The following is a 16,059-nucleotide window of genomic DNA, read 5'->3' as shown; positions in this document are numbered from 1 at the left end:
AAACAAAGGCTCAATCGTTTGGCTCCATTTCATCATTCAGAAACAAGCAAACCTTTGAAAGCTTTGCAGTTCCAAATCTCATGCTCATCAGAACATACACCACAAACAGTAAAATCACAAACAAATATGCTGGCCATTTTCTGTTTTGGCAGTGATCATTTTCTTAGTGTAGGCAATCCATGTACTGCACCCTTTCCTTTTCATTCCCTGAATTTTTTTACTGACTCCTATCTGTTCCTTTCAAACATGTGACTTTGATATTGTGTTATCAAAGTTTCAGTCATCTTTTTCAACAAAGTGGCATAAAGCAAGACGTTTTACTTACTCCTCTACCCTGTCAGATTCTCTGATGTTTGTGACTGAAACATCCAAAATATCAGCAAATTACCCGAGATCCTCACATGACCTTCATGAAATGGCTTGAAATTACAAATTTCGTCTTTTTGGATTGCAGTCTGCTGTCGCTTTCCACCAAATTTTCTTTCAAAACAATGAAGATCAATGGCAGTGGCTACTGAGTGACCTAAAGCATGAACGATTTCAATTCCTCGCTCGAGAGATATTGGTGCAATTGCAACAACTTTTACTCAGGTGTGGCTTGGGACTCATCAATGCAAGCCATGAAGGCAGCTGTCCAACTTTGGTTGTTTTTCATGTTACCTGAAAATTGAGGTAGATATGGACACACGCTTTAGCTGTTTACACATGTCATTTCCAAAAGCCTTATTTTTAGGGTTACCTGGGAATTTTGTTCTACCAACATGTAATGCTTGGTCATCCTTCTAATCATGACTGTATCCATCAGGGACCAAATGTTCATGGTCAGCTACGTAAGATTGTTTCCAAGATGCAAGGAGATTGCTGAGATACAATACTTTGGTGTTGAATAATTCTGGACCTGTGGTCCTCATTGAAAATCCTGTGTAACCTATTCATGGACACAGAGCTATTTCCTGATCTGTACAATTTCTGGATCAAACATTGTAGCATTCTTACATTCTTCCATTTTCCGTTTATAATCCTTTAAAAGCTCCATCACAACATTCATTGCTTTCACAAAATGAGCATTCATATGATCTTCACCATCCCTTACCTGTGATTATGAATGCGATCTGTAAATAATCGAGTCTTGACAAGACAATCTACTGATTGACATCGATCCAAGCAATTGGTAAATGATGACATGCATCGTCCAAGTCAGCAGCTACAAGACCACAAAATCAAGTTAGTCGCCTCTCATGACAAGCATAGTTGCATTTTAGACTTTTCTATTTTGTATCTTCACGTTTCCTTCTTTCTGTGATGGTTGATCATGACTTTCTATCAAATTAAGTAGTTTATTCTTAACTTTTGTACGACTAGATTTGGCTGCTGCCTTTTGTTGTTTTAACACACGAATACGTTCTGCGGTCTCTGCGGTCACTGACAGAGATCAAGTTTTCAACATATAGTTGGTCTGAGATAGCTATCTATTCCAGTTTCAAACGGTGGTCTTAGCTGTCTATCTAAATATCTAAAAAACAATCCTTCTGCAGACCTTTGGTTCAAATGGATATGCAACTGAAAACCACGCTCTGCTAACATTGTTGCGCAGTGGAATATCAATTAACTAATATGTGAATTTCCCTTATGTGGTATGCAGGTAACTAAACGTGAAGCTCTCAATAAATTGTTGAAGTAATTCAGGTAGTACATATGGGAAACTAAACCTGAATATCTTCTCAAAAAGAGGAAGAAACGTAAATGTGACAAGATAAACTAAATATGATACAGATAATTGATGCAGAAGACACAATTCAAGACCCCCTACCCTAACCCTAACCCTGGTTTCCAAACGAAGGGCAGGGGATCAAGAGAATCCCACAACCGTGCAGATACAGCAGTCTCCTGTAGATGGTATACTGGCAAGATCATTTGAAAAAAATAGACATCCTGGATAACCCGTTCATATCGAAATTTCTCAGAAAAGATTACAGTACAGGTGTATGGGAGGAGCCTCCTCTTTCTCCCAATCCGCTGATTGTTCAATATTCCGAGACACTGAAATCCACGCTGACATACACGTTCTGCACACCTGTGGGAGCAGTAGAGATAGTACAACCCAGTACCTTAACTCCAGGTTTTTAGTTACCGATCTTCTTAGACCCCAAAGGGGTATGGATGGCCCAGTCATCAAAGTTGCCGCGATTCGCTGTGCAGTTTTGTGTACAGATGTCTAGGTTATTTTTTAGTTTCAATTTGGAAGGATTAAACAACACTTGTGGACATTTGTGAGTGGGGCCTGTAAATTCATGTACATTATGCTGCTGCAACTGATTGTGACATTTTACTGACTTTTTTATTGTTAACCTAAAACTATATGTTTAAGATTAATGGATTATTCTGTGATCTTGTGTGGTTATTTACAACTTAGTTCTGTGTGTACTGGTTTCGGGGTTAACCTTTGTGTTTCAAGCTTGGAAGTCACCTCTTAACATTGGATAAACATACATAGGATTTTTTTAACGTGTTTCTTAAATGTATTTTCATGTGTACTTCAGTCATGTTTGGTTTGTGGTAAAGCATTATGCACAACGATATATTGACACCGACCATTCTTAAATAATCAAAAATCTCTAGCTGCAGCACAGGAATAAGCATATGTAAATATTTTGTTTACAGAATTCTACATCGTATTGTCTCTGCAAACTTTTATTGCTTTTAGGAAGTGGGATCAAATAGGAGAAACGTTTTTAGAAGGACTTCCAAATTTCAATGTTAATTTATCTGTTTATCAATAATGTATTAAGTTGCAGGCTTATCCTATCCCACACTACGCATTTCTTCCTTCTTCTTTCAATCCATATGTGGAGTGTTCCCAGCTTCTGAAAACAAATCACAAGAACCCATCCCAGCATCACTATGGTCATCACCCAAAAAATGTGTCATTCACTGTAATCCTGTTCATTGTGACTTTGGACGGCCTTATCACCTGACTACCCTTGCCACGTCATTCTCTTACTCATCACCACCCTGTGGTGAATTGAGTTACTGGGAATACATTATTTTCTTTGGTTACTTTGAGTAAGCTACCTCCGCATTCATTGCACAATTTACAACACTTTTTGATGTGAGTATGGGTACCAAACATGATCATCATCCGGTTTGGCTACATTGCCGCTGAACTTACTCCACAGCTGACCGTCATGACTGTTGTAGTGATTGCAGTGGCCGCTGCAGTGTGGACAAGCGCTGTCCCCACTGTATCCACCTCATGGAGGAAGCTTTATGTTGTACTTACGCAAGTGCCACATGCAGGATGTCCATCATGAAGCCTCCTACGGCGTCTACCATCCCTGCCTTGTCAGTCGTAGATGATGGTGTCTCGGTGAGTTTCCTCACCGACGATGTTCCCGTCACATCAGACCAACCGTTTGTCACCAGTGTACCTGTGTCCATGCCAAGGTGAGAGCAGCCAGCATCCTTTGACTTCCACGTGGGTTTCTCTAAAGGCGATACATCCAAGCCTCGACAGTCATCCTTCCGTCTGTTTGTCCTTCCCAGTCGTTCATCATCCTCCATTCCTCCAGATGATGTTCCAGTAAATGCTGTGCTGAAGGACAAAGTCAGGATGGTCATGCTTCATCTTAGACCTGATGTTTCAGGGATCAACATTCGCTCGATCATCGTTCCAGTTCTAAGGATCGCTACTCTAGTTTGGTACTCAGGGTCCAGTTGCTCAAACCTCTCAGCATCAACTTCGTAATGGAGCTACAGATTTGTCACAGACCTCTCTTGTTCAACGTGATGATCACCATCATTTGGAAGATGAATCCTTTGCTGCTTATGCTGAACGACCATCATATTGGTATCGCTGCTCTTCTACGAGTTACTCGTATCCATGGCATCGTCGGGATCGTTCCCCCTCCTATGATACCCCCAACCAGTCGTCCTCAATTCTTCCCTTCTCAGCGAGACTCTGTTAGGTTCTGTCTCCATCACTGGTTCCGAGCATGTTGGTGACTTGCTTCATCTACGGGACGAATAGGAACTTCCAACCCCAGCCGTACACACCATTGTAGATACAGCCATAGGCCAAAGACCCAGTCTTTTTTTCCCGAGAACTGATCCATGCTGGCAGATTCCTGAATACATGATGCCATTGGCTGGGACTCCTCCAACAACGTCTACACCCCATCAGCTAGTGTATCCAGCTAACCATCTTCCAGCCGATCGACTCCAGGTCTCAGCAAGGCACAATCCCGGAATCAACAATGTCAGAGCCGTCTTCCATTCCCGACCAGACCAACCGTCGCCAACAAAATGGCGTCTCCACTTTTTGCCCACTTTACACATGCTCAAACACCTACCTCTTTGCCACCAGGTTCAAAACTCAACTATCTCGATTCATCTCTCCCCCCCCCCTTAACCTCATGCTTGAAACCACGATGCTCTGGCTATCCCGTGGGAGAAAATACAAAAAATGCAGCAAAGGTGTATAGCATCCTCAGCTACAGCAGCAATTCAAGCATATCAAAGAACTTCTGATAGGTCCTCAGGCAGGCCTCAGAGCCAGACAGCATTGTAAACTGCAGAAACAGTAACCAGCATAGGAAAACTGTTTTGTTCAACAAGTCAAGATTTATGCTACATCCAGCGTGATCAAGGGTGTAACAATTTGAAGCTAACTGCAGAGTAATGACGTGGGCGGAATTCTCCTGCACTTTGAACTAACCTAGTGCAAGTGTAATGGTATGACTTCCCACCTCTATTGTGATGAAATCCTACAGCAACATGTTCTAGTATATACCATGCTAACGCCATCTTTTAACGTGGCAATGCTTGACTGCATACACCATGTGTAATAGCAGAATTCCTATAAATCACAATTTACAGTTCCTCCCATGGCCCTATAAATCACTAGACGTGAAATCTAAACAATAAATAGATGAAAGTTGTTAGACACCTACAACAGCATCATCGTGAACCAGTAACAGCTAGCACGTGCACTACAGACCTAGCGGTCGAACTCCAGTTAAGCAGTTGTTGACATGTTTAACCAATGTTGAACAAATTTTAATAGAATTTCATGTAAATGGTTGTCTGATAAGACTGAAGTGTTATAGATCAACACATTAAATTGGTTAATTATTTTGTAAAAAACAAAACTGTGCTTGTTAAGAAAAGATTTTGAAAGGTAGCTACTTTTTCATATATATACTGCTCACAAAAAGTAGGGGATATTAAAATTATAATCAGTGGCACAAAGACAGTAATATAGAGGCCTACAATTAATTTTATGTATGATTGAGGAAAAGCATAGGTCAGTCTGAGCATGCCTCACAATGACCACCAGATGCCCTTGCATCCAGGACAATTGCACCCAAACGTACCAGGGGGTGTGGATGAGAAATCTCATCTTGTGTCACACGTGCAAATGACAAAATCCACGTGCCTCACGTGCAAAAATAGGTGTTAACATGGGTTTTGGACCAAGTTCATCCATCACTTCACCACTTTCCACAATGCGAAGGTTACGAGAAGACAAAAGATTGAGAGCAATTGGGATGATCCAGGCCGGAAGAATGCAGGCCTACACAGCAGCACAACTGCATGTCTCACAGTCAGTAGTTAGCCAGTTGTGGGCACGTTACATTGCCACTGGAAGGGTTCAAGACAGACCCCGAAGTGGTCGTCCAAAATGCACAACCAGACGTGATGACCGGCGGATCATCACTGCAGCCCTCCGTGATCGACGTTTAAAATGCGACACAGCTGCAGGAGGTTCACAGACATGCAACTGGGAATCTCATCTTCACACAGACGGTACAAAACCGGTTCCATGCTGCAGAACTTCGAGCAAGGCGACTCTACATCACATTACCCCTAACAAACCGTCACAGACAAGCCCGGCGAGAGTGGGGTCGTCGTCACCAGAGGTGCAGCAATGTCAGGTGGTCCCATGTGATGTTCAGTGATGAGTCGAGGTTCTCTTTAGACTTCAATGATGGCCGTCATCGTGTCTGGCGTCGTCCTTGTGAGCATCATCAGCCAGCTGCCATGATTCCACATGATCGGTATGGGAGGGGTTCTGTTATGTTGTGGTGTGGAATCACGGTGACAGGCAGAACCGATCTCCACATCTGCCAAGGAAGAGTTACGGATGTTTACTATCGGGACAACATCACCACGCCACATGTCCTGCCATTTGCACACCGTCACAGACAGGGTTTCATCTTCCAGGACGATAATGCCAGGGCTCACCGTGCGCACGTCGTTATTAACCATTTGCGGCTGCGCCAAATTGAAACTCTTCCATGGCCAGCGATGTTCCCCGACCTCTCCCCTATAGAGCATGTGTGGGATATGCTCGGAAGACGAGTGCAGAGGCGGCATCCCCCATGTCCAGACTTGCAACAACTGGGCGTGGAACTCCAAGAGTAATGGCAGAGGATTCCCCAAGTTCACATTGGTCGCATAATTAGGAGTATGAGACGTCGGTGTAATGCTTGTTTGACTACTAATGGTGGGCCAACCCGGTATTAACCCATTTGTGAATTTTGGGTTTCTACCCTTCATGAACTTTCCAGTGTCTACAAAATGAAATTGAAGCTTGATCAAAGTCATTACTTTCAAAACTGTTTCTTAACATCCCTATTTCCACATTATTATTGTTTCCCAATGAAAATTAAACATAATTCTGAAACTGTTCGTCGTAACTTTTCAATAACCCCTACTTTGTGTGAGCAGTATATAACGTGATAAGTCTCAGTATTTATACAACAGAAGATGAATAAAAATGCTTACAGAAATCTTTGTCAAGACACATATTTGACAATTAATACTGCTGACTACATACCCCAGATGCACTGCAGTTGCTTGACACTATCACTTTCTCAATAAGGGGACTCATATATACGTTATTATTTTTTCAGGATCAGCGTGCCATGTGGTACTCACCCATCTGGATGAAGTAGTGGATCACTTCAAAGATCCCGAGAATCTGAACGAAGTGTTTTCATCACCAGAAGTACAGAGGAAGGTCGAGGATATTTCTCAGGAAGTAGGATTGCCACCGAATGCCATCAGTTTTGTCCGAAACTATGCCTTTGAAACACAAAGTGATATGAAGTCCACCATCTTGTTTCTTCATACCTTCAAACAGATTATCAAGGCTGCTTGTGATCAGGAACACAAAAGGGCAAGATTTGCAGCAGCTGTGGCTACACAAAACCGAGGGAAATGAAGCACTTCATTTGTATTTTTAACTTTTTAACAAAAAACTTCTGAATGCTGCTTCCATGTTATTAATTGATTGTAAACATGCCACAAAATGAGTCTATGGTTTGAAACCAAAGGATGGAGCCCTTTTCTAATTGTTCAGATTAATTTCGGTTTCAGGCTACTGGTCCCATATATTGCATAGGCGTCTGTTCACACTTAAGATTAAACCTGAATGTTGGGTCCCAACACTGATGAAAGATAAATTGATGAATAGGTTTGAACATATATTTCAAGAAGGCCACCGCATTTATATTTCCATTAGTGATGTGCATAACTGATGATGTAAGTACTGAGGCTCAAAGATGTTATATTTCTGTTATACTGAGAGTTCGCTTTATGGAACTCCAGTTTTCATTGTACTTATTGTACTCAAGATAAAGGTTTATTCTACTCAATGTTTGCAAAGGATCACAACCTCAAAAGGTGATACATTAAATTGTGTGCAACTGTTGAAATAGCCAAAGACAATATTTCGTAAAGACATCATTAATGAACGAATGTCCGTTGCCATGTGCCACTATACAAACAAACAACATGTTACCAATAATCAGTCGTGAGTGAGTGACAGGTAAAAACAACTGACGTCTACTTCAGTCTGGCACCGTCATCTCATTCTCCTATTAAGTGTCTGCATTGCCTATTCTTCAGTAGGAGCATTGCCGAGGTCCTGTAGAGTAGGGGACAGGACTTCGTGAGGGGGCAACCTGCAGCTTGTTCCACATGTGTTCGATAGGGTTGAGGTCTTGTGACTGTGCTGGCCACTCCATGTGGTCAATGGTCTCCTGTTTTAAGTAGGCATCAATGACCCTGGCACGATAGGTCATCTCAGTAACACACACCTGTCATTGTACCCTGCTGCAGGACATGCCCCCAAATCATGATTGAGCGAAGATGTTTGGCTACGTTGGAGTCCTGAAATAGGTATGATGATCTATGGTCTAGACTTCTATCTCGATTCATCAGTGAAAAGTGCTGGTCTGCCCAATTGACATGATCTTCAGCCCAATCCAAGCGTCCCAGCCCGTGATGTCGGGTCGGTGGAATGCGAATGTATGCCGTGCGTGATAGGAGAGTAGCCTCATGGAGAGGATAATGCACTGTCTGAGTAGAAACGATAAGGTCACTGGCGTTCTGCAGATCCTTTCTGAGTGTGGTGACAGTCATGAACTGATGCCGTCTTACTGCCACCAGGTGAAAATTGTCTTCACACTCTGTGGTGAAACACTGTCGACCACACGGCGTAGCTGCTCCCAAATGTCTGATATTAATTTCATGCCCTGCTGATCACACTTTGATAATGATCAGCAACAATTCATGATACATTGAAACACATATTTTCAAGCACCTTGTGCACATCCTAATCATTACTGCATTTGTCTGTCTGTCTGTTCATCATGAAATTAGGGGTTACTCAAGTCACTGTGTACCTGGATATTTCAATCTATTTCAATCTATTTGTTGGATGCTTTTTTGACATCATCAACACTTGAATCGTAGCAAACGTTGAGTAGTCTATATTAGCTGATAGGAATGAAAACAATAATGACACCAAAGTTTGTTTCATTACCCTGGTTTGTGTTGATAAAAAAGACAAACATTCTCAAAAGAGATTTAACTTTGTGTAAATAATAATATTTGTTGATAGTATGAAGTTTTTTTCAAGGCCTTTTCATATTTATTCAACTAGATATACTAGACACCTGTTTGTACTGTATTTCTAAACAAATCTGTTTTTGGTTGTTATGTTGCTTATTTTCAGAAATTGCAATAATCATAATTTCTTCAAATACCTCATCTCTAATAAATTATAGTTATAAATTCTGTTTTGGTTATTTTTACACTATGAATCACTGCAAGCTATCTAATGAGTAGTTGTGCCGGAAACAGTATCAAATCTAATATACTGTGCCAGCGCGAGGTGAGAATACATCACTTCTCTTCTGTGTGAGCTTGGATCAACAAGAATGTTTTTCCCAGATATTCAACTCACAATTTCGTTTATCTTCCCATGAATACATGAAGGGTTTTCACAGTTAAAGTAGAATTCTACAACTTAAATGTCATCGAGTAGTACGAGTAGTCACACGCACACGCACACACTCAATCACACATACAATCACACGCACGCGCACACACACACACACACACACACACACACACACAAACACACACACACACACACACACACACACACACACACACACACACACACACACACACACACACACACAAAGCATAAAGTGATAATTACAACTACATTCAAAGTGTCCTCCTAGAATACCAAATGTCTTGACTGTGTGTTTTCTCACCGACCTTAGCATGTAGGGGTGTGATGTCCAGGGCAGTCACCGAAGTTTGGCAAAACCAGTTAAACTTTGCCTTATGGTGTGCCACAACAGGATGTGGTGTATCTCTTTATGCACCAGGATTTGAACTAAATATGTCTGTTTCATTTCACGTATACTATCAGATTAGAGGTATTCTTAAAGAAATTAGTGCCCCATTACCACGGGATCGAACATGGAATGATCAAATAATCCGTGCAATAGGTTTGCATATGAGCGTATTTGTCAGGAATTTAATATTTCTACGAGTAAAGATTGGCGTATTAAAGGACTTAACCATGGTCTAGGTGTTCTGTACAGTGGACAAAAAACTTTTAAAGAAGAAAGTGATGATTTAGTTAAAAAAAACTCATCAACCATTCAATCAATGCACAAATTTTGTAACAATATAAGCTAAATCACCCTTAAAACTCATAAGATCTCCTCTCCAATCGTTACTCAAAAGTATGTATTGGCAATTCTTGGTGCACAACCGCAAACACGAATGGGAATAATTGGTTCTGGGAAGGCGCTCGATGCACAAAAACAGTTTGTAGCAAATGTGGAGGATGCTATCAATTCAGCAGTTGACATACCATCTTCTATAAAACGTTATCAAGATGTATTATTGAAAATATCTCACTGGAGTATGAGATGATAACATATCCTGAATTATCCAGACAAATTCGTAACCAGTATACCGGAAGTTTAGCCATTTTGTACGATCGCGTGCTTCGACATCAAAAGATCACCAGGAACAAAAGAGATACAACATGGAATATCAATTGAAACGTTCCCACTAGATCATTGAAGGGTATTTTAATGTTGTTTGAGAACCCCTCTGAAGCATTTGCAAGAGATAAGCATTAATAAAACATACCTATCGAGAGATTGGGTAATGAATGATCCTGAGGTGTACAAAGTTGATCCGGCATACTCAGCATGGCGTTTGGGTACTTACTCAAAAATACAACTCTGTCCTGAAAGATTTGGAGCAGACCGAATGAGTAGCCCTGTTTCATTTTCATTGCAAAGATGGAGATTCATTTGAGGAATGTCTACACGAAAACTGAAAGCTTCAACGAAGCATTGTTAACTCGTATCAAAACCAATCAACCAGCTGCTTATGCAATTGCTTAGCAAAATTATAGCACAAATATGGCAAAAATAGCAACTGCTAAGGAAACAAACAGCAAAAATAACAACTGCTAAGTGAAAAATATAGCAAAAAAAGCAAAAATATAGCAAAAAATATGGCAAAAATATGGCAAATGTAGCAACTGCTGAGCAAAGTTATAGTAACTGCTAAGCAAAATATAGCAACTGCTAAGCCAAAATAGCAAAAATATAGCAAAAAGATAGCAAAAATATAGCAAAAAGATCGCAAAAATACGGAAAAATGGAACATTAGCGGGTTTTTTTTAAAAACATAGAGAAAGACTTGCGGCTTTGATAGCTGGTGGAAAATGTTCCCAATATTTTGGGGAAAATTATACCATTGAAAAAATTGATTAACATGACCTATAAAGAAATTAAAAAACTGTATGCGCGTTACGAGTCTAGATTGGGAGCTACCTTGACTAAAGCAATAGGTCCGGCTATGTTACAACTATACACGGTCGTAGCTAGTACGTTTCTTACTATCACGGCAGAACATCGCCCGTAGTTATGTGAATCTCTCGAGAAAGACCCATTCATCGAAAATGATATAAGCACAGTGAGCTGTGAGTTTTATCATAGATACGGAATGTTCTTAGCTCCAGTAACAACTGCTTTAATAACGGCTAGGTATTGTCAATTTAAACATAAGTGCCCACTTACTAATAATGGAGACTCAAGTGACCCCATAGATTGTGGAAACACAACAAGCGAACGAGGAAATACCAGCGATTGCCAAATCACAAGCCAGAGTAACTAAGAATCCTTTGAAAATCACCGCTGGTAAAAATGGTGCGTTAGCGAGGAAGGCTAGAAAACTGATGCATAATTCAAATATTGAACATAGTTGTCCGATTAAAACTTGGGCTCCCTATGCACTAGGAGTTGTTGCTTTTGCGACCAGAGAAGAAAAAAAGCCATCCCCGATTACACAACAAGAAGTTCAATAAGAGGTTAGCCCCGGTATAATGTTATAATGACTACTACAGTTACAAACGATAAAATGTTGGTAAACGCACCGTATCATTCAGTGGTGGTCAGCGTCTTGGCCATGGCTATGCATGTATAGCTAAAATGATTCCTAAAGCCACACCACCCAAGCTAGATGTTAATGGTTATGATATCGGTATGAGTATTCTTGATATTGGATTGGCAATTGCAACAAAAGATATGCTCATCAAACAAGGACTTATCCCAGAAGACATAATGAAGTAATTAAACATTTGAATATTTTATGTTATTGAACATTTGAATATGGCATCAATTGTGATGATAGTCGGTGGAGTTATTTTTAATACTCTAGCTTTTTCGGGGAGTAATTATATATTTTCTAGAATGAGAGGAGAGCAGCGTCAACTACATAATAAAGCATTAGAACAACTCGAAGCAGGCCAGTCAGAATGGACCAGAAATAGGATATTAAGATTAGATTTTATTAATTAAAAACTGCGTAAGCAAGGACATCCAGTTCAAAGTTTAAGGATGTTGAATCTGCCATGCACGATTACTTCCTTGTTTATGGAAAGAAACTTGATCCAATACTGAGACCAACAATAAGTCAGTTGTATACACCATCAGAGGAACAAAAAAACTGAGAGATAGCATTTATAATGTTTGGGTTATCAGTCATTGTAATGTTCATTTATACAATAACTACACATAAACCATGACCTGTAAACATACTAATCAGGTTGAGTCTCATCAACCACTATGACCTGTAAACACACTATGTCAGCTATGTCACCCTGACTGCTAATGTATAAATAACCCTGACTGCTAATCAATAAATAACCCTGACTGTTGTCTATTTTTAGCTCCACATAAGCTATGAGCTATTACTATCAACTAATCTATAAATAGCGATGACAGCTATGACTCACCAGTGGAGATGTGATTTACCTTTTCGACAAAAGATATAATAGGTGTATAACCATTAATCTGTGCAAATATACACTCATGGGGAAATCGATTCAATGTCAGAAGCCATCTGTGGGTATTTACTGTAGTACCCACTCTTATTACATCAGAGAGGGTTTTAAAACTTATGTTTGTTCTGTATGTGGGATTGGGGTCAAAAGTAGTTACTGTTTATGTAAGAGTCACGGTGCTGATAAGGTCAGGAAGCAGATTATTTAATGCTAGGAAGAGAGATTACATCAATGAGAGGAAAAGGTTGGGGAGAATACATATTTACACATGAAAAACAACCATTTAGACATTTGAATCATTTTGTATATACCATTAAATCACAATAGTTTTTGTGAGAGAGTTGAAGGCTTTGGCAAAAGAACGTTGTCTACATGGATATTCTCGATTGAGAAAAGCTGAATTGATCGATTTACTCTGTTTGGAATATAACAAACCCCAGACTGTTAGAGAACTCAAAGCTCAAGCAAAATACAGTTGGTTGAGAGTTTATTCTCGAAAGGGAAAAGCTGAGTTGATTGCTTTACTAGATAATAATAAATCAGTTGGCGATGTTGATAAACCCATTGTTGTTAATAATAATGAGTTAAAATTTGTACCCAAAGCCGGTGATGGTAAATATCTAAGAGGTGGGAAGATGGATATTAATTCCAACATGGATGTTAATGATGTTAAGCCCATCATATCGAGCAAAATTAACGAGGAGTAAGATGATTTAAATAGTATAAAATACCAGCTGATGGTTAAAATGTCATTGAGTAAAAGTACTGCAGATTATGGCACTGAATATACCGAACCTTACTTCCAGAGCAATCAAGAAGTTATAACTGAGTCCGATACTATGAGAACATCATTAGATACATAAATTCAGAGGATACAAGAAACTTTAGAACACTGAACTAATAGAGGTACAGGTTGGGGTGTGGATAAAATCGATAGTTTATATTTAGATATAGAAAACTATATGCCTTTCAAATGTGGATCTTATATAGATTTACCCCCATATTATAAGAAGAAAAAAGCCATAATTAATGTAAAAAAGTAAAGGCAATGACTGTTTCAGAATGATGATAAGATCTGCATTATTCCCCGTAGACAAACATCCGGATAGGCCTTCGAGCTATCCCCAAAACAATGGACTCAACTTTGATGGTCTAAACGAATCTACAACAATATCACAAATTGATAAGGCGGAAAAGCAAAATGATTTAGCTATAAATGTTTTCGAAAACATTCTTTTAAAGGAATTGTTGTACACAGGATAAGCTCCGCTCCGTAATATATTCCCAGAATCAATTCATTTCTGATAAAAAAAAGGGGGTAAATAACATTATATGTGGATAAAGAATCAAACAGGCTATTATACGATCAAACAAAACATGCTTGAAAGAAATATTTCTGCGAAAGATGCCTACATTGGTACAGCAGACAAGACCTATTAGAAGTGCATAAAGAAGACTACAGAGGTGTGGGACAGAATGCTATCAGGATTGATATGCCTATAGAGGGAAAAAATATATTAAAATTTGAACATTATTGTAATCAAATGCTAGTGCCGTACGTAATTCACGCCGACTTCGAAGCACTTATCAAACCTATAGAAAATACAGTCAGAAGCAATCAAGATAGTTTTATGTACAAAACTCAAGAACATATTCCTTGTGTGTTTGGATATACATGTATAGTTGTAAGGTATGATGGGAAGGTATGATAAGGGACAATTTATTCTGTAAGAAACCCATGTGTATGACGAGGGATGATTGGAGGGCCTATAATAAGTCGACTAGTTGTCATGTTTGTAATAAACATCTGAATGGGGTTTCTGTAAGAGATCAGTGCCACGTCACGGGTAATTATCGGGGAGCTGCGCATAACGAGTGTAATTTGAAACTAATAATGAATTCTCGAACAATACCCATCCCCGTTGTGTTTCATAACCTTAGGAGATATGATTCACATTTCATCAGGCAAGCTATCTCAAAGACCGACGGTGGTTTAACGTGTATTCCTAAAAATATGGAAAAATACATATCATTCCTCGTTGACTAAAACTATACATTATACAGACAAGGATGGGAAAAGCAGAATAAAGCAAAGTAATGGGCTTAGATTCATAGACTCTGTACAGTTTCTGTTATCTTCCCTGGACAATTTAGCTAATGCGAACAATCCCGATGACTTTGCGATAACAAATCAATATACCGATCAGATAACTCGTCATTTGTTGCTGTGAAAAGGTGTATATCCTTACGAATATATGGATGATTGGTCTAGATTCGACGAAACTAAATTACCACCCCTTGAATTATTCTATGGTAACTTAACAGAATCTAAAATAAACGATGCCGAATATGAACATGCTCTGATGGTGTGGGTTAAATTAGGTTGTAAGAATTTAGCCGATTATCACGATCTGTACATAAAAACCGATACTGTTACACGCCGATATATTCGAGATATTTAGAAAGACATGTTTAAAACAATATGGCTTGGACCCGGCATGCTACTATTCAAGTCCCGGACTATCGTGGGATGCATTGTTCAAGAAGACCGGTGTAGAGCTAAAATTAGTCACTGTTTATGATATGCACTGGTTTATTGAGAAAGGATTAAGAGGTGGTATATCGATGGTATCAAAAAGGGAATCTAAGGCTAATAATAAATAAGTGGAAGGATATATCATATCTCGATGCCAATAATTTGTACGGATGGGCTATGAGTCAACCTTTACCCACGGGCAGGTTTGAGTGGGTCGATGTGAATGATATCTAAGTGAATGATATCCCCACAGATTTCGATAAAGGGTACATACCAGAAGTTGACTTGAAATATTAACACTCCTTGATGGGTAATACTAGGTTAGCTAACGTAGAAAAACTCGTACAAAATTTGATGTATAAGACAAAATATATAGGTCACTACAGAAATCTCCAGTTATATCTATCATTAGGTATGAAACTAAAGAAAAAACACAGAGTTCTAAAGTTTGATCAATCCCTTGGATGGAGCCCTATATAAGGCTGAACACAGATTCAAGAAAGATAGCTACCAGCGATTTCGAAAAGAATATATATAATGAATAACTCAGTATTTGGTAAAAAACTATGGAGAATATAAGGAAGCGTGTTGATGTTAAATTAGTTAGATCTCATGAGGAAAAAAAGACTCAGGAAACTTATAGCCAGTCCGGCTTTTAACAGAAGCAAGATATTTGATAACGACTTACCCTCATTGCATATGCAGAAGAGTAATATAAAATTCAACAGACCGTTGTACGTTTGTATGAGTATTCTTGACTTGTCACAACACTTAATGCATGACTTTTATTACAACGAACTTAAGAAGCAAAACAGGGATCATATGCGAGGCGTTATATACCGAGACAGAT

General features: G+C 39.3%; 1 protein-coding gene across 2 annotated transcripts in view; it reads left to right on the top strand.

The window, feature by feature from the left end:
- The window catches only part of LOC139445127 (uncharacterized), a 119,375-nt gene extending 110,347 nt beyond the window's left edge, over positions 1-9,028 (top strand). Inside the window, exon 7 of one of the 2 annotated variants that reach the window (XM_071226226.1) lies at positions 6,915-9,028. In XM_071226226.1, coding sequence (XP_071082327.1) covers positions 6,915-7,225 — 311 coding nt within the window. In that variant the 3' untranslated portion in view covers positions 7,226-9,028. The remainder of the gene's footprint in view (positions 1-6,914) is intronic. The other variant, XM_071226225.1, reaches the window with a different exon arrangement.
- Positions 9,029-16,059: the final 7,031 nt, after the last annotated feature.

Source organism: Haliotis cracherodii, unplaced genomic scaffold (assembly GCF_022045235.1).
Source record: "Haliotis cracherodii isolate W230 unplaced genomic scaffold, xgHalCrac1.p SCAF_6, whole genome shotgun sequence".
Classification (NCBI taxonomy): domain Eukaryota; kingdom Metazoa; phylum Mollusca; class Gastropoda; order Lepetellida; family Haliotidae; genus Haliotis; species Haliotis cracherodii.
Note: the sequence above shows the minus strand (reverse complement) of the source record. Positions and strands in the feature narration are given on the sequence as shown.